The sequence below is a fragment of the Prionailurus viverrinus genome, chromosome A2 (genome assembly GCF_022837055.1).
Source record: "Prionailurus viverrinus isolate Anna chromosome A2, UM_Priviv_1.0, whole genome shotgun sequence".
Taxonomy (NCBI): Eukaryota; Metazoa; Chordata; class Mammalia; order Carnivora; family Felidae; genus Prionailurus; species Prionailurus viverrinus.
The window spans coordinates 10,575,084-10,599,070 of record NC_062562.1 but is presented as its reverse complement, the minus strand read 5'-3'; the positions used below and the strand labels follow the sequence as shown (position 1 = coordinate 10,599,070).

The window sequence follows — 23,987 nt, the reverse complement described above, 5'->3', positions numbered from 1 at the left end:
AGTAGTAGAGTCTGATTTGAAGGGCTTTAGGATATCTACACCTGCCGTCTGGCTCCTTCCGTTTGGCACTTGTAGAGTAAGGTGTGAAGTTTTGAGGAGTGGGGTCTGCTGGATTTTTTTTTTTTTTTTTTCTTAACTGAGGATTGTACGGGTTGTCTGGATTCCTCATTAACCTGGTTGGTTATTCAGCTATATCCAGGTACTGCTGACACATCCTTTAGAAAGACCAGTAATCGAAATGGAAGTGTGGTGAACTTGAGTGAAGGTGGAGGCTTCTGCTCCATGGTTCTTCAGTGTGATCAGAAGCAGGGATTCCAGTTGTTACAGGTGTGCCTCGATGCTGGTTCCATAGGATTTTGCATTTTGTGGACCAGTAAAATGTCAAAATAGTAGGGAGAAAGTACAACCTGCTGTAGGTTGTTTTACTAGATAAGGACTGCTTTTCAAAGAGCTGTATGTTTTCCCTGTTATTTACTAGAAATTAAAGGCTTTTAACATCATACAAAAAAAGGAAAAAAAGCCTAGATCTCAGTAAAGACAACCTGTTCCCAGACCTGGGCACGTGACAGACTTGGACATTTTCCCTCCAGATTTGCACCCGACGTGTTAAGAATTCTTCCCTAATTCTCACTTTGTCTTGGATTCCCGTTGAGATGGCTTGCTGAGACCATGGAACGGCTTCAGTCTGTGCCGTGGCTCTCATCTGTGTTCCTGGAGTGAGATCCACAGGCCCACCTATGAATGCTGCATGGCCGGGAAGGTGACACTGGCCTTTTGCTCTTTTTGCTCTCCAGGATTACTATAAGATCATTAAAACGCCTATGGATATGGGAACAATAAAGAAGCGCTTGGAAAACAACTATTACTGGAATGCTCAGGAATGTATCCAGGACTTCAACACTATGTTTACAAATTGTTACATCTACAACAAGGTGAGATGTGGTGGCAGGTGTCCAGCTGCCCTGAGGGGAGGGGAGGAGAGGAGAAGGAGGTGGGCATATCTGGAGCCTGTGGGCAGGGGTGCTTGGTAGCCGGTGGGATTTAGAGTCTGATGGGAGGAGATCATTTGGAGGCAGAAATAATGGGACCCATGGCTTTGCCTGTGACTGGGTGTTTCTTTTTTGGGGAGGAGGGTGCTGGCCTTGCTTTACTTCCAAGCCGTCCTTGTTAGCTTGAAGCATGTGCTTCTCGTGCCCTTGGGATTTTGGTTCTTGGGCATGTGTAGTAGAGAAGGTGTGAGAAGGACAGTGACAACTCATTAAAAAGTCCATTTGGGTGATGTCAATTGTCAGGAAGGAGCCTACTAACATGTAGTTGTGCAAAGGTGTGTTCAAACAGAAACCTCAATGTGAGAGAGGGTGTGATGGGGGCTGCCGCATCTGAAATGTGGACATGACCATTGACAACTTGTGGCCGTAGAATTGAATGTCCCCTGATCTCACTTGTAGACCTGAAGGTCACTTCTTAATCCCGTTAGCCAAACCTTTCGGCTCGGCTGTGCCATGAAGCCAGATCATTTGTTTACAGTTCAGACCACAGATGTGATTAAAACCAACCCTTTCATATAGAACGGCTCTGGAGGGAGACACTATACAGAACTCAGCTTTTGACCTCTGCTGGTGTAGTGGGTAAAATTGCCCAGAAGAGATGGGTAGGTGAGTTTCTTGAAGTTTACTGTGTTTTTTTAAAAGTCTCAGCTCTCATCACTAGGTTTCAGTGAAATGTCCACAGATGAGCTTCTCAGTTTAGAGCTGAGTGGGAACAGCATGTCGTAGATGAGGCAACAGAGTGGGGACCCATAATGTAGTTCGAGATAGGCATGACCCGAGCCCCAGTGAGCTGCCTTAAGGTAACACTGGGGAGCATTGTCAGAGCCCTGCTAATGTATCTGTGGCAAGAAATCCTGTGTAATTCAAGTATTTGTAGTGGAGTGGAATTGTGTCAGAGGAGGGATTCTGTCAGTGATTGGCAGGGCTTGTTAGATACTTAAGGCACTAGGATGGTTTCTCAGGCCAGAGCTTAAAAGACTAGAGAGGGAGGTGCAGGTGGACGGGTGCTGATTCAGGCACGTGAACCTCTGTGATATCTGGTGGCATAACTGTTGTGGCCCTTTAGGATTCAGATCGAGAAGGACCCTGACTATGATACTTCATGCTTTGGGGCAGGGGGTGGGTGGCACAGGGTGGGCAGCTCTTGCTCTATCTAGAGAGGTGGTGAGGGCTTTCTGACCCTCACCCCCGTGTCTCCTTTTCCAGCCTGGAGATGACATAGTCTTAATGGCAGAAGCTCTGGAGAAGCTCTTCTTGCAGAAAATCAATGAACTGCCCACTGAAGAAACTGAGATCATGATAGTCCAGGCAAAAGGAAGAGGACGTGGGAGGAAAGAAGCAGGTAGGGTACCTCTAGTGCCCCAGCACTGTTTGCCTCACATTGAAATAACAAGGACATTGGCTTTCCTTCTCCCCAATCTTGTCTCCTTCTCCAGGTTCAGTGAGGGACTAACTGGGAGTGGTGGTAAGGTCAGGCTTAGTGGTGAAAGTGCCCCTTTCAGAGGGTCGCATGAGTGTGTGACCTCCCACAAAGTAGAAATAATTGGACCCTGCTTTTTTTTTTTTCTTTTCTTTTTTTCTTTTCTTTTTTTTCTTATGGACCTTGGTTAAAAAGTGACTTTTTCGGGGCGCCTGGGTGGCGCAGTCGGTTAAGCGTCCGACTTCAGCCAGGTCACGATCTCGCGGTCCATGAGTTCGAGCCCTGCGTCAGGCTCTGGGCTGATGGCTCGGAGCCTGGAGCCTGTTTCCGATTCTGTGTCTCCCTCTCTCTCTGCCCCTCCCCCGTTCGTGCTCTGTCTCTCTCTGTCCCAAAAATAAATAAATGTTGAAAAAAAAATTTTAAAAAAAAGGGGGGGACTTTTTCAAAGCATTTTTGTTATTTGAATTATTTACTCCCATTTTAGAGAAAAGGAATTCACCTGACCAGTGGCGGTTTTAACTAACAATCGTATCCTTGAACCTTGAAGTTGGTTGTTTGAATTATCTTAAGATGCTTATGTCCGAGCCAGGCCTGCTTTTTGATGCTTCTGAAGTCAAAGTGAAGCTCTCCCTTCCTTGTCTATCTCAGCGGCCACCCTGCTTCCTGCCCCCGTCTCTCAGCCTGACACAGGATTCCAAAGGCCAGCTGCTGGGGAGGGAGGAGAAACAGTGAAATGTTTCTGTCTAGGAAAAGCTCTAACAGCTGCCTTCTGCATCTTGCCATCCTTAGCTCTGTGCTGAGGTGGCCCATGCTGTGGGGTGTTTGCTTCTCTAAAGAGAGGGCTTTTGACTGACTTCCTGCCCTGCTCAGAAGTGGTGGCTTCACAGGAGCAAAGGGGGCTGGCCTAATCCCCTGCTGCAGTGAGGGGTAGCCAAGGACAGGTGGTCCTGAGGGTCATCCCGTAGACGTGGGTCCTGCCAAGGGGTGGCCAGTATCCTTACCCTGGCCTTACTCTCTGGGACCAGGAGTTTGGTCTGCACATGGGACAGATGCAGGGTGTTGTGTCTGGGCTCACCCGCGCAGCTGCAGGGAGGCAGTCTGAGCCGGTCACAAAGGGCAGCAGCCGTCCAGCCTCCTCCTGTGGCTCAGGGAGGTGGAAGTTTGCCAGTTTCCAGAAACCTTGGCCAGGGCTGCTGATGCCGGCCCCCTGCCAGAATTGCTTACTCAGAAGGCAGCGCTTCTGGGAATGAGGACAGCTCTGTCCAAAAGTGCCAAGGAACATTTTTCCGCTCCCCATCTACAGGACTGGTGCTAACTCTCAGCGTGTGTTTCCTGCTCCTTTGGCCCCGGCCTCCATGAAGGCGTCTTTGTGCCCGATTTGGGACTTGAAGCCAGGACGCTTCAGGAGGTGTGGCATGCAGTGTGCCGCTGCTCTCAGAGATCCCTGGGGCAGGTGGACCAATTTGGCCAAGGTCTGGGGTGTACGGGTTGTTCTGTCTCTTAGGCGAATAGTTACAGTGACGTTATGTGCTCTGCCCGCACAGATGTGTGCTCACCACATGTGACAGTGTCTCCATGAGGTCAGCCAGCATGTGTCAGGTTCGGCATCTAATCACCTGTCCCTTTTATGATTGGTAGGGACGGCAAAACCTGGCGTCTCTACGGTACCAAACACAACTCAAGCATCGACTCCTCCGCAGACCCAGACCCCTCAGCAGAACCCTCCGCCTGTGCAGGCTGCACCTCATCCCTTCCCTGCGGTCACCCCAGACCTCATCGTTCAGACCCCCGTCATGACAGTGGTGCCTCCCCAGCCACTGCAGACAGCCCCGCCGGTGCCCCCTCAGCCACCACCCCCACCTGCACCAAACCCCCAGCCTGTGCAGAGCCACCCACCCATCATCGCGGCCACCCCACAGCCTGTGAAGGTGAGCATTCTCTGTGTGTGCGTGTGGCCCATCCTGGCCACTGGTGGGCTCCTACCACCTCAGCACCCCCTCTTTTTTGTCTTCCCTTCCATAGCAGTGAGGCTTGCAAGAGACAAGTCACTGTCACTGCCGGCGCTTCATGCAGAGCTTGTCCTGGCTCCTGGGGCACTTTGTGGGTGTTTTGGGGGCACTGTGCAGTGTTTAAGTCACGGCCTAGAAGCTGCTGCCCTGCTGGCCCACAGGTCCCATAGTTGAGCCCACCCCCCAGGGCTTGCCAACCCCCCCAGCCCCTTCCCTAGTTCTAATTTAGACTGTGCATGTTTGCAGATGGCACCCTTATAGTCTCTGAGACGTGCCTGCCCTGGGGGGGCCAATGTGTCCAGGCTTGGCTCTGAGCGGCTTCCCTGGCATTAAGTGGGAAGCTGCTTCAGGAGGTTTCTGTGGCCTCCAGGGAGCAGATTGTGCCCTGCGTGTGTGCTTTCTCCTGCCACTGGCAGGTCCTGTCCCAGCTGCAGAGAGAGTGATGGGACAGGTCTTTTCTTGCCTCGGTCCTTCACCCATGGAGTTACCTTTGAGCCCCATTCCCTGTGGATGTTGGAACCCCAGAAAGGACCCAGCTGCAGGAGTGAGCGGAGGGAGGGACAGCTGTGCCGGCCGTCACCTTTGACCGTGCTTGTCACCCCTGTGCTCTCGGCAGACAAAGAAGGGAGTTAAGAGGAAAGCAGACACCACCACCCCCACCACCATTGACCCCATTCATGAACCACCATCACTACCCCCGGAGCCTAAGACTGCCAAGCTGGGCCCCCGGCGGGAGAGCAGCCGGCCTGTGAAGCCCCCCAAGAAGGACGTGCCCGACTCTCAGCAGCACCCAGTGTCGGATAAGAGCAGCAAGGTCTCAGAGCAGCTCAAGTGCTGCAGTGGCATCCTCAAGGAGATGTTTGCCAAGAAGCACGCAGCCTACGCCTGGCCGTTCTACAAGCCTGTGGACGTAGAGGCATTGGGCCTGCACGACTACTGTGACATCATCAAGCACCCCATGGACATGAGCACAATCAAGGTGAGCAGATGCCCCCCCCTCCGAGCTGGAGGCAGGGCTCCCCGGGACAGAGAAGTCAGAACTTCCTAGGCTGGTCCAAGAGGAGGGTCCAGGCCCTGGGTGCTTCTGAACTGTGCCCTAGCAGCTGTCTCTTCTCACCAGCTCAAAGCAGCCCAGCGCCCCCTGCTGGGAGTTGTAGGGGACGGCCTCCAGGACCACATGCTTGGGAGTTTTCTTCCCAGACAGCAGCAATGCTGTGCCCTCTGGTCTGGGGACAAGCCCTCTGTGGCCTTGGGCCCTAGTGCCCATGGGCACTTTGCACACAGTTAATGTTCCAGGAGGTGTTGAGAGTTGATGACTTTGCCAGGCCCGGTGTCACGGAGTGGGTCTTGATGTCTCCTCTCAGGAGGAGATACACAAGTGCTGGCATCTTCATTGTTGTATTTTGAGGCCTTTTTGGTTATGTTTATTTATTTTAAGCCATTTTGCATTTCTGTCTGGGAGTAGAGTAAGCCTGCCCCAACATGGGACAGACAGAAGAGGGGACGGTACTTATGTTCCTTTTGACCCGTGTCTTATCCCATATCACCAAGACAGGTGTATGTCAAGTCAGAACTGGTCCCAGCCCTTCTCTTACAGTCTGGCTGAAGCTCTGTCTCCATTTATTCTGTGTCCACTTGGTCCTTAGTCACAGTGACCAGGATGGGTGGGTTTGGCATGCTAGCAGGGCATTTCCCAGCCCTGAGACTTGCTTTTGAGTGTCTTTTTGTCCACCTGACAGAGAACCAAGGTGATGATCTCTTCTCTGCTCCGCTGCAAAACTGACTTGCTCCTACAGGCAGCCCTCCTGGCTGTCACGTCCCCATTGGAGCAGGTGTGGGCATAACTAAGGAGGCCCTGTCTTGTCTTTGTAGTCTAAACTGGAGGCCCGCGAGTACCGCGACGCTCAGGAATTTGGTGCTGATGTCCGATTGATGTTCTCCAACTGCTATAAATACAACCCTCCTGACCACGAGGTGGTGGCCATGGCCCGCAAGCTCCAGGTGAGGCCCTGGGGAAGCTCCAGGTACAACATCCTGCAGTAGAGCACTCTGGGGTCCTGGGTGGGCCAGGCCTGTATGGCCCTTCATAGATTTTATTCCTGTCATTTGCTTTGGTATAATGCCATGTTGCTTTGAAGATGAACTTGAGTCAGAATAGCGTGTGCGTCAATATAAAATTGAGGTTATTTTATTATAAAGCAGGACAGTTGGTTTTGGTCTTGGGCATTTGGGGTTTTGTTTTGGTGTATCCCACTGAAAACCTCCTGCCCCATACCTGCATTCGGTTGCCCTTGGCCAGAAGAGTGTATGTGCTGTATGTCGCCCAATCTGTTCTCCAAAACAGACCTGTCTCCGTTTGGTGGCAGACACTCTTGTTAGGTAGGCACTTGGACACAGTTGTGAGCTGAAGTAACTGCTCAGCTGTGGACGTTTCTTCACCAGAGCCTTGAAATCTTTTGCTTTCTAGGTGTTCCGTGAGGCCACAATTTCCTAATGGGTGCCATTGGGGTTTGTGGCCCCTTCAAGTTGGTCTGGGTGTGCACCCTGTAAAGTGCACATGTGAGTGGAAGGAAGGGGGGCAGGTTACAGCATAATGTGTGAACTGACTTCACTTTGCTTTATTTAAAAAAGGAAAAACGTACCCAGATTTCAGCAGTGATTATCTTTGGGTGGAAAGATCAGGGGTTAAAAATTATGGAGAATTGGGGCACGTGGCTGGCTCAGTCAGTAGAGCATGTGACTCTTGATCTCAGGGTTGTGAGTTGGAGCCCCACATTGGGTGTAGAGATCACTTAAAAAAAAATCTTCAAAAAAAATTCTGGAGAATAAAGTCTATATTTAGTACTTTTATAATCTGCTTTTTAAAAAATTCTTAAGCCTACACACATAAAAATATCTAATTCCTTATCCCCAAAGCCCTGGGTTGCTTCTGCTCTCAGTGTCAGAGCAGGCCCTGGGGTGGATCACCTGCTGTTACAACAGGCAGGCACTCTGGTCAAGCCCAGGATCGGTTTGCACATCTCATGCCCCACTCCCACCTGGTGGCGAGGTGGGAGGCTTCCTCACACCTGTCTTTCCCACCCGTCTGTGGAGTGCTTACAGGGCACAAGTGCAGACTCGCAAATGCCTTTGGCAACCTGTGGGTCCGTTCAGCTCAGAGGCTGCCTGAGACCCATCGCTTGCCCGTCTCCTGGTTCCGTTAGCTCCACAGTTGTCCCAGACTTACCATCATAGTGGCTCTTACCTCCTCACACTGGAGCCAAGGCTCCATCTCTCCCGTTCCTTCCCTTGGCCTCTGTCTGGGTCAGGGACTGCTTTAGTTCAAAGGATGTGTCCTGGAACTCTTGGGATAGAATAAAAACTTACTACTAGTGTGAACCTGGCTGCTATTATTGAAATGCACACTCAGCCTTGAACGTTATTTTAGTTTCTATTGCTTGTTATTTGGTTTTATTTTCCCTGAGATTTGGGGTGGGGGTGCTTTCTGCTTTCTTCACAAAGCTGCTTTTCCGTTGTTTACTTCTGCATTTCCCATCCTTAAAAAGAGTTCAGGCTTTATAATTTTATGGCAATTCTCATACATGGCCACCAGGTGGCAGTGTTGCCCTCAGATCTTTGTCTTAGACTTCCTTTTCCCACTGTTCTGTGAGGATTGGGGGAGGGAGATAGCTTTTTCCCAGATCGATACTCCTACCCTTTATTTGCCCTCATGCAAACAGCTAAACCAAAACAAGTTCTGTGTCAGCACCAAGATTGCTATTCTGACCTACTTTACTTTAAAAAGAATAGAAGGAGAGTGGCCGAGCCTGGGTAGCTTAGTCAGTTAAGCGTCTAACTCTTGATGTCAGCTCAGGTCATGATCTCACAATTTATGAGTTGGAGCCCCACGTCGGGCTCTGCGCCGACAGCACAGAGCCTGCTTGGGATTTTCTTTCTCCCTCTCTCCCTGCCCCTCCCCTGCGCATGCACCTTCTCTTTAAATAAATAAACTTAAATAAATAAATAAATCAGAAAGAGAAAGAACTCTCCGGTATATTCTAGCTTTCCCTAATTTCTGTGCCTGTTTTATGTCTTGGCTTTGTCTTTTTTTTTTTTTTTTTTTAATGTTTATTTAATTCTGAGAGAGCATGAGTGGCAGAAGGGCAGAGAGAGGGGGGGTCAGGATCCGAAGCAGGCTCTGTGCTGACAGCAGAGAGCCCGATGCGAGTCTCGAGCCCACAAACTGTGAGGTCATGACCTGAACTGAAGTTGGACACTTAACTGACTGAGCCACCCAGGTTCCCCTGGTTTTATGTTTTTCATTTTTATCCTTCTGGCAGTGGCATGAACATGACCCAAACATGGGGTTTAGCCATAGTGAGACCACTGGGCTATTTTCCTCACAGCAGCCTCTTTCTGAACATTTTTGTTCCAGATACCAGGCTGGACTAGATGAGGTCCTTGACCTGAAGGAGGGTCCATTTCAGGCAGGGGCAGTGCCTAGGGTGGGCCATTTAGCACGGGGCGGCCTCTGCCCTAGCCCGCTTGGCCCACTTCAGGGTGGGTTGCTGTGTTACAGGAAGTGATGTTCCTTCTCCATTGCCACGAGGCAGGTGGAGAGGTATCTGCTTCAGATGCAGAGTCGATGTGAAGGGCTTCTTGTCTGGAAGTTGGTTGCTCTGTGGCATTTCAGTCTTTTTCCTCTTCCTCGTAAGCTTTCCTGGATCAGCATGGTTGGATGACTAGATTGTCCAGAGGGAAGGAGAAGCAGCAAATCCCCAACCTTTGTTTGCCTCTTGAACAGGTATTAGACTTGCCTCCTCTTAGTTAGACTGTCCCCAAGAACTGGGATTTACCTGGAAAATCACATGGAAAAGAATCCACTTTGTTTTCCTCTTCCAGTCTCTAAATTCTAGGCCTTTAGAAAACACACATCCTACCACCTGGCAGCCATGGTCACAAAGACAGCCAGGAGTGACTGGGCTCAGGGTTTCCTCAGTCCACAGGTGGCTTGGGCTGAGGCCCGTGAGTCCATCTGGTAGGCCCAGAGCTGCTGGCGGTACTGCCATGTAGACTGCCTGCTCTGTTGTGAATCGAGGAGTCATTTAGGGAGTTTGGCGCCCTTGTAGATTACCAGAGTTTTAGTGCAAGAAAAAGCGCAAATTCAAGGTGATGTGCAGTTATTTTTATAGCAAAGAAAAATGAAAATTGCATTGGCATATCCTGCATTAGATCCCAGAGGCAGGAAGCTATTCGGGCGTATGTAAATGTGTGTTTCTGAGTGTGTGCACTCACAGCTGCATCTCTAGCACCCGGCACTTAGTGGCCTGCCACTGCCTGCATTCTGCTCCCCACCACAACCCCCCTCCTCTGAGCCTCGCTGTGCCCAGATACGGCCAAGCCCCACAGCTGTATCCGGGCTTGGCCGTGCTTGACCGTTTGGCACTCAGGCAGCTGTTTCACTAGAGGGGTGGAGGGTGTGCTTCCCCCTTGAATCTGACGCAGCCCAGAGTAGGTGACCCAGTGAACATTCTAGCAAGAGGAGACGCCTGCTCTGAAACCAGTGTGCTTTGCTGATTGATGCTGAGAATTGCAGTGTGGGTGGAGGTTATGGCATGCTGGGCAGAGGAGCTGGGTCCACCTCTAGACACTGCCAGCCCTAGTGTGGAAGCCCCGAGCCCCTGCTCCCCTAGAGAGTGCTGGTTGTTGGTATTCTCTGCTCATCGCCTCAGTGTCCTCCCTCACAAGACCTTTGACCTTGGTGCGTCTCTTTCGGTTTTGGCGTCCTCTAGCCTGGCCCCACACCCTCTCCCCCATTTTCCACCTGGCCAGCAGGATGAGCACCTGGATTCGTGAGTCACAACTTTCTCTCCTTTGAGACATCCTTGCTAGGTCTCTGCAGCTTTTGGTATCACGTCCCCTTCCCCCCACACACACACCCCACCCTCATCCTTAGGTTTCAGATTTCCCAGGGACTCTTCACCAGTCCTTTGCTGTTTCCACCTTAACACTTAATAGTACTTTATAACTGTTCACTCCTTGAGGACAGGGAGCACATCGTTTCTCTTTACCATACGGGTGCAAGTCTGTCTCAGCCACGCGGGAAGGTTTTTCTGCGGTAGCTCTAGGTTCGCTGGCACTCAAGCCCAAGTGCATTTCGCAGGGTGCCCCCTACTGGAACCGGGGCAGATGGGAGGATGACAGGTCTTGTAGCTGCTCGCGACAGGGAAGCCAGCAGCCCCAGATTGTAGGCCCCGCGGTGACTGCCCAGCCAGCCAGCCCGCCTGGCCTCCTGGCTTGTGCTCTTTGCTCTTTGGTCTTGGAGCCTTGGGAGAGCAGGGCCAGGGAGTACCCTAGGAGAGGCCTCAGGGCGAGTCCTGGCTTCCATTTCCACCACAGCCACAGCCTGTTGGGGAGGAGTAGGGATGTCCTAGTGGCAAGGGTAGAGCTGTCTGGTAGCTGGCAGGAGATGCTGGGCACACACATAAGTGGCATGAGGAAGCTCCCACCTGGTAAAGCTCACCTCCCGGCAGCACCAGGTACTCGGCCATGGCTGCCACCCTCCTCCCTCTGTGGGGTCCTGACACCTCAGGCACACTTCTCTAACCTGCCCCCTCCTCCTTGGCAGCAGGCCTGGCTTTTTCTGGATGCTCCTGTGGGTCTGTTGGGGACCCAGGGCACTGTGGGCAATAAGGGTCTTGCTTGCTGCCACACTGGGGGCCTCTGCCCTGGTGTGAGCCCCTGTCTCCTTTAGCCAGGGTGGTGACAGTCTCTTGCTCATGCCTTCTGGGTGTCTTCTCTGCCACCCGACCTGCTCCAGAATGTATTTCTGTATAAATTAGAAATTAGATATGTCTGTATAAATGACTATAATTTATAGTAGCAAAACCACTTATGCAGCAGAATCCAGGTTGTCACTTTGCTGGGAGCAGGAACTGCCTTGGAGGAGCCTGAACTGGGTGGTCTGGAGGGGAGGGGACAACACTGCAGTTGGGGAGGACACCTGCCCAGGGGTCGTCCCCTTTCCCAGCTGCCTTGGGGACAGAAAATCTGAAGCTGTGCTTCCAAAGATATCAGGAGAGGCTTCTAGGGCCAGCTGTGTCAAGTGTAGCCTAGTTTGTTTGACACAGCAGCCACACACGGCCCTCCCAGGCCTCATGGGCCATGCTGCTCCGAAGCATCAGTTCACACTTGGGAAGGCCCGTTCTCTTGCGTGAGATGCTACGTTGACATTTTCTAGGCTTTTAAAGCAGGTCCTGCAGTCCTTCTGGGAAGCTAACTTTGTTCTTTTCACTGCTGTTCTTTGTCCTGAGTCATCACTGGGCTTACGAGCATGGAGCCCTTGGGGTAGGAAGGGACCTGCCGGCTGGCTGGTGAGGCAGGGCTGTTGGGCCTAGGTGCCCAGACAAAGCTGCTGCCCCCAAGCTCTGTGACCCCATGTGGAGTTCCATCGGATTCCTGAGACTTACAGTTGGAAGGTCTCGGAATCCTGGGTTGGTGGGATCCTGTGCTTAACAGCCCTGGGCATGTGGTTGGGTCTCTGGCACCTCACAAGATTTACTCCCTCCTGTAGCCTGTCTCCAGCGCCCCCACATCCACTTCTGTTATACCTTTCCCACCTTGCTGGCCATGCCCTGGAGATCCCTCAGCCAGTGGCATGGCTCTGCCCAGGTGCCCCAGAGGTGGTCTGAGGAGGGGGTGGGGGCGGACACGTGCCTGCTGCAGCAGAGGCTCAGCTGCCTTGCCGGCCTTGGTCTGTGCACGAGGCACGCTTACTCCAGGGCCAGGCCTTTGCATGTGCTGTTTGTTTCCTCTGCCTGGAATGCTCTCTCAAACTGAAGACCCCACCTGCTCCCTGAGGGAGTGTGAACCGGAGGCAGGCAGAGGTTCCTGTTCTGTTCATCATTGTATCTTAGTGCCCGGCCCTGGCACGCAGGAGGCGCCCTCGGGATGTGCTGAGCAAGCACTGACCTAATGAGAACCTCAAGGCACTGTTTGTGGGTCTTGCCCTCGGCCTGCCATCTATCTAGGATCTCCACACAGACGTCCTCAGTGGGCCAGCTGCCTCCTGTGACATGGGTCACATGTACTTACCTGGCCTGTGTCTCCTGGAGAATGGGTGCCAAGCCATGTCAGAAGGACATTTCAAAGTGAAATTTGTGAGAAATGTTGGAAGAGCTGACGAGGGTCCTCACCCAGCCCCTTGTCTTAGTGGTGGGGTGTGGGGTGGTCACCATCAGCCTAGCCCCCTTTGGCCCTCCTGCTTACTTCCTGTTGAGTCAAGCCCGGCAGCCAAGGAGGCTTGGTGATGCTGAGCCACATCCCAGGCAGCCCCCCACCACCCATGCCTGGGCCCCAGCAGCCCTCACAGGCACGGCTCCCACCCCCCCCACCCCCCCCCCAACCAGGATGTGTTCGAGATGCGCTTTGCCAAGATGCCAGACGAGCCTGAGGAGCCTGTGGTGGCCGTGTCCTCCCCAGCGGTGCCACCCCCAACCAAAGTGGCAGCCCCGCCCTCGTCCAGCGACAGCAGCAGCGATAGCTCCTCCGACAGTGACAGCTCCACCGATGACTCTGAAGAGGAACGAGCCCAGCGGCTGGCCGAGCTCCAGGAGCAGGTGAGGATGTGGGCAGCCCCGTTCCCAGTCACCCAGAATGCATGGGCCGGGCAGTCTCCCCAGGGTTCTCCATGACCTGGCGAGTCCCAGCTTGGAGTTCCAGCGGGATGAGGGGTTTAAGGGTGCTGGCCTCCCATGCAGTGGGAAATCGGTGTGCAACTTCTGGCTCCCCAGAACACCTACTAACAGCCTACTGTTGACCAGAAGCTACCTGTAACGTAAAGAGTCGATTAATTCCTATTTTATGGGTGGCACATATTATGTAGTGTATTCTTACGGCAAAGTAAGGAAACATCAAGAAAATCATAAGAACTGGAAAATATATTCATAGTACCGTATAGATCGGGAAAAAAATCCACATATAAGTGGACTTGCACAGTTCAAACCCACATTGTTCAAGAGTCAACTGCATATATGTACACCGTGGGTGTGGAGGTAGGAAGACATGGCTGTTTTGCGGGCAGAGGCGAGGCTTCTAGATCCTTCCAGCATCTGAAAGGGGGAGCCTCAGCCAGGATGTCCATCTCTCCTGAGGCCCTACAAGCCAGCCATCAGGACCTTAGTACCCAGCCTCTCAGGGACCCTCCTCCTGGATGGCTGTGGAGCTTGGTATCTGCCAGCTTGGGCAGCTTCTCCAGCCAAGAGGACACTGGCCATCCTCGGAGTCCACGGCCTGGGTGGGTGTGGGCACTTCAAGAATCTGGTGAGGCGGCAGGTCATAAGGCTGAGGGCCAGCCCCCTCCCTGTGCTTCCCTCCTCCTCTGCACCCTGGTGCCCGGGGGTCCACCCAGAGATCAGGATGATGGGCGCGTGTACCTTGCCTGTCTGCTCCACAGCTCAAAGCCGTGCACGAACAGCTTGCAGCCCTCTCCCAGCCCCAGCAGAACAAACCAAAGAAAAAGGAGAAAGACAAAAAAGAAAAGAAAAAAGAAAAGCACAAAAAGAAAGAAGAAGTGGAGGAGAATAAGAAGAGCAAAGCCAAGGAACTTCCTCCTAAAAAGACCAAGAAAAATAACAGCAGCAACAGCAATGCGAGGTCTGCCTCCCTGAGCTGCCCTGGGTGGGGACCCCTGCTGGCCACGGTGGGTAGGGAGGCTGCCTCGCCGCCCTTTCTCCTGGGGTGGGTCTTGGCACCCAGTGTGTTTGGGAAGGGAAGGAAGATAGGCAGCATGGAGCAGAAGGTGAGGACAGGGCATGGTTTGCGGTCTGTCTCCGTTGGGTGCTCCCAGGAAGGCGTTGCCCAGCCTCCCTGTTTCCTGTGAAGGCCATCTGGGTGGGGGTGTGGAAGCCCTCCCCTAAGCCCCAGATGGAGGAATGGGTGCCTCACGTTGACAATGGTGTCTACATCATCCCTTCATAGCAAGAAGGAGCCTGCGCCCATGAAGAACAAGCCCCCTCCTGCGTACGAGTCGGAGGAGGAGGACAAGTGCAAGCCCATGTCGTATGAGGAGAAGCGGCAGCTCAGCCTAGACATCAACAAGCTCCCTGGTGAGAAACTGGGCCGCGTGGTGCACATCATCCAGTCGCGGGAGCCCTCCCTCAAGAACTCCAACCCCGATGAGATTGAGATCGACTTTGAGACTCTGAAGCCGTCCACCCTTCGAGAACTGGAGCGCTACGTAACCTCCTGTTTGCGGAAGAAAAGGAAACCTCAAGGTGCCCTTGGGCCCCTGGGGCAGGGTGTGCTCTGAGTCCTGGCCAGCCCTGGCCGACAGGGAGGAGGCTGGGCGAGTGGGCATCCTCCATTAACTTTGCCTTCCAGACATGGCTCTCCCCCTCTGTAGGCTGTTTTTCCAGTTACAAAAGCTGTGTCCTCGACACAGAAACCTCTGGAGGGCTATGACATCACACTTGACCCTGGGCTGGTGGTGCCATTCTCCACCTCCTGGCCGGTACCCATCTAAGGCCTGCCTGCACCTCAGTGTCCTCAGCCTTGCTCTGAGCAGCAGCTTTTGTTGCCCTTACCACTGGGTCTTCCCCAAAAGCCAGCCACCCCCGCCCTGCTGCCACCTCTTTAGAACAGAGGGTGAGGGCCAGGTGCAGTGGCCAGGAGGAAAGATGTTAGGTCTGCACTGCCTGCTTTGCTTCTCTGCTTCGACACGGGCCCCTCCACAACAGTCTGCCAGGCAGCACTTGCCTGTTGAAAATGTCTCATCTTAACTCACGGCTTTTGTCTGGAGACCAGTAGGACTTAATATCCACATCAGAGTGTTGTATGCAGCCTTTGTCCCAGTCCACGTTGACTCCTGGGGCGCTCGGGCTCCTCCCTAGGGTGCTGCACAGTGACACTGTGCCCTCGGTCTACGCACCGAGGTGCTGGGAGACTCCCGGGGCTCTTTCACGTCTTGCTTTGTCCCTGCCGTCATGTCTTGGGGTCCCCTGCACCCACTGTCTGAAAAGTAGCTGAGGGAGCCTGAGCTCAGTGGTCCCTCATGTCAGGGAATTACTTCCTGCCTTGTCTCTTAACTGTCTGGTGAACCCAGCATAGGGTATTGAGAGATTGGAGGGGCTTTGAAATTCTAGTATTACGCCAAGCTTTTGGCTGGCACACAGTAGGACTGGTCAGGGCCTCGTAGAAGCAGCCCACTGGCCCTTCTTGCGGGCGGTTGGGCTATTCCTGTGGCCAGCAGTAGCCCCCTAGGTCGGTGCCCTGCCTGACTGTGTCCCTGTTGCTTTATTACAGCTGAGAAAGTTGATGTGATTGCTGGCTCCTCTAAGATGAAGGGCTTCTCGTCCTCGGAGTCGGAGAGCACCAGCGAGTCCAGCTCTTCTGACAGTGAAGACTCCGAAACAGGTTAGATGTCTTACTGAGCTTCTTGTCACGTTCTTCCCTGTGTTTGGCTCAGTCACGTGTCCAGGCTACCTGAGACCAGAGACGGCTGTCATAATAAGAACGGTAACCCTCTCGCTAGGACACTGGGGAGCTCGGGGGGCCTGGTGAGGACTTTGGGTGTTGGGGCCCAAGTGGTGGCATCAGTGTTAGTGTGACCCCGCCCCGCCCTACAGTCTCTTCCTGTGTCACGGTCGCATGCAGCACGGCTGTTCAGGTGATGTGCTCCAGCAGCACGTGTGTAGCGGCCTGCTCTCGACCCTGCTGTCACCAGGCTCGGGGCTCTGCCATTCGCCCCAGAGTGCTCACAGCTGCATTGGCTGCCCCTAAAGCAGTGTGCACACACGTGGGCCTGCACGTGTGCCCCATGGTGGTGTCCTGGCTGACCCTACCGCCCACCTGAGCAGCAGCTTCATTGTGGGAAGTGGGAGTGAGAAAGGGCAGGTGGAGACGCTGAGAGCTGCAGGGTGGTAGGAGAGAAGCTTTTCCTGCAGAGGGGCGCTTTCCTGATTATTCGCAGGGAGCATGGGGAGAGGGGCAGATGCTCCCTCACACTGGCCCGGCGGAGAGGCTAGAAAGGAAGCCTGGCAACCAGCCTGTTCTGTGAGCTGGAGCTGGTGGGGGTGGCCTTGCGAGTCTGGGGGGGCGGGCTGGCCTCTGGGCAGGTCTGGTGCCATCAGCCGAGCAGCCTCTCCAGGCAGGCTGTGGTATGTGCATCCTCAGTGGGAAGTGTATTTCTGGGTGTTTTCTTTCATATACCTGTTTCGTCTCTGGCATGTTATTCTGACTTAAAACTAATAGTAAGCCCCACGTAGTCAGTTTATGAAGATAATGTGATCTGATTGGGCCAAAGAAGTTTGAGGCCCCTTACACTTAGAGTAGCTTTGTGACCCCTCTCTCGAGGCGTGTGCACACCTGGGTCCTCTTGTCAGCTCAGCCTGCCTTTTTCTGGGGAAGCTGAGGACAGGAGGGCTTCTGGGCCTTCTCACTCTGTGTCTCCGCTTTGACAGGAAAGGGTACCAGGCTTCCCAGGTAGGTGGGAGGCTTGCCTTGAGGTGGGCTAAGGGCTTCTCCAAGACTCCAGATTCTGTCTCCAGTGGGCCCAAATGAGAGTCATTAAGTCATTAAGCTATGTTCCATATTTCCTGAGCTCCGCTGTATGCAGAGACTGCTGTGGGCAGTTTGCTGCCCTTCTGTCTCCATTCTTTGTCGTTTTCTTCTAACCAGCACCCCCCCCCCCCATTGCTTTTTTTTTATCTGTCAACCAGCAGGGGGCGCCACACCCCCATACCCGCCCAGGAAGGGCTGGCAGGAAGTCAGCGCCAACTGCCCTCAGCAGGATGAATGACCGTATTCTTGGGCCCAATTAGCATTCCTGGTGGCCCCTGACTTCTCACCTTCTTCTGTGCCAGCCATGCCGCAGGTTTGCCTTTGCTCTGGGGTTTTGCACCTCCTGCAGTTTGTAGCACGCTGCTCCTGCTAGGGGTGTCACAACCTTTTCTCCTAAGTATATGAGTGACCAAAAGAAAACCCCAAAGCTTGGAATTGGCAGGGGACCCGATTGTTAAAACGGCGCAGTTTGGCCAAGGGCAAACTGCTTTGGCCCCGACGTAGATCGTGGTACCCAACCGGCAAGTCCTCATTGCGAATCTGTGACTGTGGCCTTTGTCCCTGATCCCCAAGCTCTTCTTTGGGGTGTGTTTGCCTTAGGTGGGAAATCCTCCTGGGCTCCTGAGTGCCTTGCACACGCCTCCTACCATCTGATGTGGGGCAGCTGTGACGGAATCTCCAACAGCTCTCTACTGCTGAGAATACTTTTTCCCTTTTTGTGCCCCCCCTTTTAAAGAGATGGAAAGATTGTGCAACAAGTAATCTGAGAGTCCTGGGAACAGCTGTCCTGGCGGGAAGGAGGGTGAGATTTACAGTCTCTGAGCCGACGGCCTGCAGGCTCCCAGGCTCCAGCAATCCGGCCCAGTGGCTTACCCTGCTGCTTCCGGCCCATCCCTCTTTCCAGGCACCCTCCCCACCTTGAGTTTTGGGAGGCTCCCATTTGTCTTCAAGGCTCTGGCTTTTCCTTTGCCATCTGTGTGCACCGGAGAGCTCTATTGTGGGTCAGCTGGATGCTTCTCTCAAGAGAACCACCGTGTGGGTTTGTGCTCTAGGGCTCAGACACTCGGCCCGAAAATGGGAGGGAGATTGCGCCCCTGCATCATTGAATGCAGCCACCCGCCACCCCATCCCGCATGGGAAACTGCACTTGCTTCCAGGGCAGCTGCTCAAGCTGGGTCCCTGGAGCTAGGCAGCCCCAATTTCTGTGGCCAGTTAGTGGTTTTGCCTTGGGAAGATAGGACAGGGTGGGGGTTATTGAAGGTATTTCTTTTGGTCTTTTGGGGTTTGTTTTTGCCCTCCTTGTTCTTGTGTTTCCATTTGGACTGGAGCCGAAATTCCTGAAAGGGCCTATTTTTGTCACTTGTACTAAGGGTCGTTTCTGCCGACAGGGCCCTGAGACATGAATCACCAAAAGAAACCAAACAGAGGTACTAAATTGGAGCTTGGTGGGGGGGTTGGGGGGGTTTGGTGCATAGATCCCTTCTCTGGCTGCTCTCCATAGATAAGGATGCTGTGGAGTGCTTAAGGCATGGGGCTGGTCCTTGGGGCCAAGCAGTTCAGGGAGGCGGTGCACCCACAGATGGAGTGGGGGGGGGGGGCAGGGGTTGGGCTTTCCTAGCTCGGTCCCAGGCCACCATGTGTTCCTCCCCACCGCCCAGAAGCACGCTGTTGGCCAGTCCCACCACATCCTCTGAACCCAGCTATTACTTGGATTATGGTCTTTCATTGAGCTTCAGTTCTGGATAAAGTTCGAATCTGCTTCAGGGTTCAGTATTGGCACAGGGCAGGGAATGCAAATGCCACTTTCCCACTTGCTCCTAAGGCATCTGTAGACCTCGGCTGGGCAGGCCAGAGGTGAGTGCCTGGTTCCCCCTTTTCTGCAGCCATCCCAGATGGGCTTTGGGCAGAGCTGTGTGGCCTGTCGGTCACCAGTGCTGGGATCATGTCTGCCTGGCTCACGGGGCCAGAGGGAATGTCCTAGGACTCTTTGTCCAGCTTTCCACCCCGTCATGTCGCTGATGACAGCCTCTTTCCACGTGCCATCCACGGGTCTTTCTGGGTAGGGTGGGTACACAGCTCCTGTCTCCCTTAGGACTGCACCCTTGTACCCCAGCTACCTGGCTGGGACGGCTTCAGGGAGGTGTGGGGTAGTTCTCTTGGATTTGTGCCTGGTCTTCTAGTTGCAGTGGGAGCTCACTCCAGCTATTTTAGTCTCCTTGTTTCCTTTTCCCAGGATTTGAGCTTGTGGGTGTTTCTTAATAGCTCCGGGGAAAAAAGGAATGCTTGATGTTTTGGAAAGATTTGAGCCGGAAAGTGCAGACGGAGGCCACAGGGCGTTCTTCCCAGACAACCAGCCTCAGCTTCCGACCCCTGGGGTCTTTGAGGGACTGGGTCCCAGGCCCATCTTGGGGTCTGCTGCTGCCTGCTCCAAGGGTGTAATACTTGCTCTTGGGAAGAGGGAGAGGCCCCTGGTAGGGGCATAGGGAGGTAGGAAGGGACCTGTAGGGCAGGACTGTAGCTGGTCTGCCTGTGCTGTCAGGTGACCCCTCTCATACACTCACATGCAGGGGTCGCAGCTGGAGGGACTCTGGGGCTTCGTGGGCGAGGGTGAGCCTTGTGGAATGTGCCCTGAATGACAGTCCGGCCAGTGGGTGGGTTTTTCCCACGCGCGCACACACACACACACACACACACACACACACACACACACTTGAAGACCATGGGACTGCAGTGTTGGTTGCATCCGTGACTCTGGCAGAGGCATCTCCTCTGCTGTGTGGGTGGGAACATGCCCCATGCCCTTCTCCCGTCAAGGGGAAACACTCAAGACCGCTTTCCTCCTCGCATGTCTTCTGATTTCACCCCACCTTGACGGTGTATAGAATTGTTTGGTCTTTTTGTAATTTGTTTTTTGTTGATGTTTCTTGGTGTTTGTAGGAATGCAGAAGGGAGGGTGTTTGCTGGAGGTCCTGCACTGCAGAGCCCCTCTCTTGGGGGTTTTCTTACCTGTGCCCCGGCCCTGAGGAAGGGCTGGCATCACCTCCCTGAGAAAGACAGTGTGCAGTAAAGCAGATACGGAGGGGAGACAAGCTTGGGGGGTGGGGGGTGCCTGATGGACGTGTGGGCACACCTGGCTGGTCTTCAGGAGTGATGGCAAGGACGACAGGCCAGGGCATCTCTCACATTCAAAGACCGGTAAAGGAAATGCTGGTCCATGCTCAGGGTGCACATGAACTTGTTCCTGGAAGCAGTTACTCTGTGTGGAAGCATGAGCAGGCTCTGGGTGGTTTTGGAGACGTCCACACGTGCCGGATCTGTGGCCCTTGTAAAGGGAAGGTGGGTCTGTCCCCGCCCGCGGCTGGCCAGGCAGGGGGCAGGGTTCCCAGGCTCCGGCGCCGTTCTCTCGTGCCCTGTCCGTGGGCAGGGCACAGGAGGCTGGCTCGGTCTGTGGTTCTTCTGTTCTTGTGACTTGAACGGTACATTCCACACCATTTCTCTCACACTGGTTTCTCTCTCCCTCTATGTAGGTCCTGCCTAATCATTGGACACGGACTCTTAATAAAACGGTCTTCAGTTCCAGATTCCTTCCCAGCAAGCTATAGCTTAAGTCCATTTTCTTCTGTGAAAGGGACAGGACTCCATCAAGTTATGGAATTCCTCAGAGCCCTGGGCCTGTCCCCTGGGGTGGATTTAGTCATGTCCAGCAGCACACGCCTAATCCCGCCTCCGGGAAGGCTGCCTGCTTGGCTGGCCACCCGGGCCTCCTGTGTAAAGACTGCTTGGCTGTCCTGCCCAGCCTCCCTGGTCGTCTGGGGTCTTCTGGGTGGGTGGCATCTCCCAGAGGGTGATGACAATCCCCCCGCACACACATACGTGTGGTGCTGCTCCGTGTGCAAGGCCCCGTCACGAGTATGTTTTCTCTCTTCATCCCTCCCTCTTTTTCTGGATCCTAACTGCTTTCCTCCTGGATCTTAAAATGATGTTAGCCCAGGGAAGATCTCATTCAGCCTAAAGAAGAACACTCTAGTTAATCTAGCGCTTTCCCCAGTGAGGAACAGGGGCTTTAGGGGCAAGCCTGGCTGGGCTCAAAAGCTCACGGGGTTGTCCCTCAGCATGCCCTCTTTCTGGTGGCTTGTGAGGCTCCAGCCAGAGGCTGTCACCAGCCACAGACTACTCCTGGCCCCTGGAGTCTTCCTTCTGTTTTCATTGTTCCCATTGTTGCCTGTTGGGCATTTTCCCAACTTTTTTGGCCTCTTTGCCCGAAGTCACAGAGGGGAAAGTACCTCTTGGGCTGCCTCCCTGTCCCTCCCAAGTAATTAGAAGCAGGCTACAGGGGGAAGGGATGCTTTTAGGAAGGCCACTGGTGAGGGGCACTCGAGGAAGAGTGGCCATGCAGCCAGGTGACCTGTCCCAAGTGGGGTGGGACGCTGGGCTGGTGGGCGAGAAAAGGCTCTCAAACCCAGAACACTGGACCAGTCCATAGTGAGGCCATCAGAGCCCTCGGGGTCTGCTCTGTGCACATCTCTGAAGGGGTGTCGCCAGTGCAAGCACCCTCTCAGTCTTCAGTCCCCTAGAATAATGACAGCCTCTGGGGGTGGGGCAGGCCAGGGTGGCCACATCATCCAAGCCCTGTGAGAGGCACTGAATAGGATTTTTTGCTCTAAGAATAAATATCAGCCCTTTTTTGGTCATGAATCCAGCATTTCAGCAGAAAACTGCCTGATGAAAAGTCCCTTAAGGAACAGCATCTGTGTTTCAGGGAGTTTTGTTTTGTTTTTGTTTTTCTTTGTTGTTGTTTGGGGGGGGGGGTGGTTTTTTGGGGTTTTTTGTTTTGTTTTTTTTTCCCCCCTCTTTTTAAAGTGTAGTTTGTGTGTACTTCTTCAAGGCTTATAACAGTCTCCTGGCACCTTGGAGCCTGCCTTCTAGAGCTGGAAGCAAGTTTGAGGAGGTATAGTTCCGTCAGCAGCTGGTGGATGCTGGCCACCTCCTGTGCGGAAACCCTGGGACACTTCCTCGGGGCCTTGGGTTCTAGATCCAGCCTCTCCAGGGCCCTGCAGTGATGCTTGCGAGTTCCTAGGCTGCTCTCTGATCCTCTGGCCAGTCTTCTTCCAGTCAAACTCATTTGCCAAACAGACTATTTTGGGTTGCCCTTTGGCCTGTGCCTGATGTGTTCCCAGTGCAGCTCGGCCTGGCTGGAGCCAGGGGGCTTCATGCCCAGAGATTCCCACAGGACAGTTGGGAAGCTGCTGGCATTGTCTTTCTGGGAAGATTCTGTCGTCTTGGAACAAATGGCAGCCTGGATTCCCACAGTGTCGGCCTGTGTTGCCGCCCCACCCCTTCCCACACTCGTGCATACCAGCTATAGCCACAGGCCAGCTCGCCTGCAGGGTCTCTGCACCCTTGCTATCCAGGGATCCTGGCCTCCTTGCCCATCGGGCTTTTATCTGTCAGGGAACTCGAACTTTAGACTCGAGCCGTCACCTGTGCCCAGTGCCCCAGGAATAGGGCAGAGAGAGCAGTGCCCACTCACTCCTCATTGGCAGCCTCCTGTGTGTGAGCAGGGGGACATGCCAGCTGGGCCTTGACACACCAGCCAGCCTGCGGGGCCTGAGGAGTTGCTGTAGGATGGGCGGGTGGCCTGGGCCTCTGCTAGCGCCAAGGCTCCCCCGTCCGTTGTGTTGAGGGGCTCTGTGCCTCTGCCCTGCCCTTACCCTCAATCCTGTCTCCTTCCCTTGAGTGGGGGCGGAGGGGGGCGCGGGGGAGGAATCAGTGTTTTAATCAGATTTTACAAAAACGTTTTAATTCTTTGTACAATTACCATCCTATGTAAAGATGAAATTTGTGTTGAGTTCAAGATTTTCATGGAATAAAGATCACACAGTACTCGAGGCCATCTTCATGTAACCCTTTCTAGAGAGTTTTGTGTGGGTGTCTCGGGGCTGGTGTGTCGTGAAGCTGTGCACTTCCTGTCTTGTCTTCCTACCAGTAACTCCAGCAGGAGGCTCGGGCCACATGAGCTGTACGCAGCTGTCCCAAACAGGCTCCAGCACCCTTTGGTCCCCACCGCCGGCCCCTTTTGTGACCTCTGGTCCTGGAGGTCTGCTGCGTACCTCCCACTGGTTCTCCCACTCTAGGCCCGTCCCCCTCCCCACCGGCACTTCCCCGCAGAGACCTGGGACACTTGCCAAGGCAGCCAAGACCCACTCTCTGGAACCCCTGGGACCCCACAGCATTTTGTCCCCATGAGTGCTCACGTGGGCCTCTCTGCTCACGGCGTGCGAGGAGATAGTGAGGGCACACAGAGCTACCACCGTCCCTCCTTTATGGTAGAAAAAAAAGGGGGGATTCCCCTGAGGCCATGAGATGACTGGCCACCCCAGCCCTCTCCCTGCAACACCGTGCCTTCTCCTGGTCAGTCTTTCCCCACTGAGCCTGAGCCCTCTCTTACCCTAGGTTCCAGTCCCCCAGACCCCCAAAGGCCTGCCCATGTGTGAGTGGCTGCTCCAGCCTCCCTCAAGTTTCAGTGTCTGTTCCTGGGATCTGCTGCGAGAGGTGCCCGTCCTGGAGGGACGCCCCCACCCCCAGCCCCTTCCTGCTCCCTTCGGCTCAGAGGCCTTAGCACACCGTGCTCTGCCCAGTGCATGGAGGGCCCCTTTGGTCCTGGGCCTCCCACCTTTCTAGTTCAGTGTCCCTCCTTCACCCTGCAGCTGCCAGCCCCATGGCTCTAATCCCGCAAGTCACCCAAACTGTCCCCTTTGTATGTCCCACCCACAAGAGTGTTCCTCTCACCCGGTTTCCTGCTGTGACCCAAAGAGCCCTGAACCCTCTCCTGGCATCTCCAGTGTCCGGGTTTGAGGCTGGGCTTCTGGTTCCCGTGTTCCAGGTGTCCCCGGTTGCGGCCATTTGTATGAGGACGTGTGTCCATAGCAGCTGAGGTCTTTGTCACTGTCTTGTCTCTTGCATGGAATGGTG

At 54.1% G+C, this 23,987-nt stretch overlaps 1 protein-coding gene and 1 long non-coding RNA gene across 11 annotated transcripts in view; both read left to right on the top strand.

Moving 5' to 3' along the window:
• BRD4 (bromodomain containing 4) overlaps positions 1-23,987 on the top strand; it is an 86,536-nt gene that overhangs the window by 53,631 nt on the left and 8,918 nt on the right. For 8 of the 10 annotated variants that reach the window (XM_047850637.1, XM_047850633.1, XM_047850630.1 and 5 more), the window contains exons 3-11: positions 795-932; positions 2,256-2,391; positions 4,108-4,397; positions 5,095-5,457; positions 6,351-6,479; positions 12,866-13,075; positions 13,912-14,111; positions 14,436-14,731; positions 15,759-15,869. In XM_047850637.1, coding sequence (XP_047706593.1) covers positions 795-932; positions 2,256-2,391; positions 4,108-4,397; positions 5,095-5,457; positions 6,351-6,479; positions 12,866-13,075; positions 13,912-14,111; positions 14,436-14,731; positions 15,759-15,869 — 1,873 coding nt within the window. Of the gene's footprint in view, positions 1-794; positions 933-1,527; positions 1,656-2,255; positions 2,392-4,107; positions 4,398-5,094; positions 5,458-6,350; positions 6,480-12,865; positions 13,076-13,911; positions 14,112-14,435; positions 14,732-15,758; positions 15,870-23,987 lie in introns of those variants that run through there. The other 2 variants (XM_047850640.1, XM_047850639.1) reach the window with 2 other exon arrangements.
• LOC125161039 (uncharacterized) lies at positions 18,625-22,924 on the top strand. Its single transcript, XR_007150450.1, has 2 exons — positions 18,625-18,869; positions 20,543-22,924. It is a non-coding gene; the product is annotated as an uncharacterized LOC125161039 (long non-coding RNA).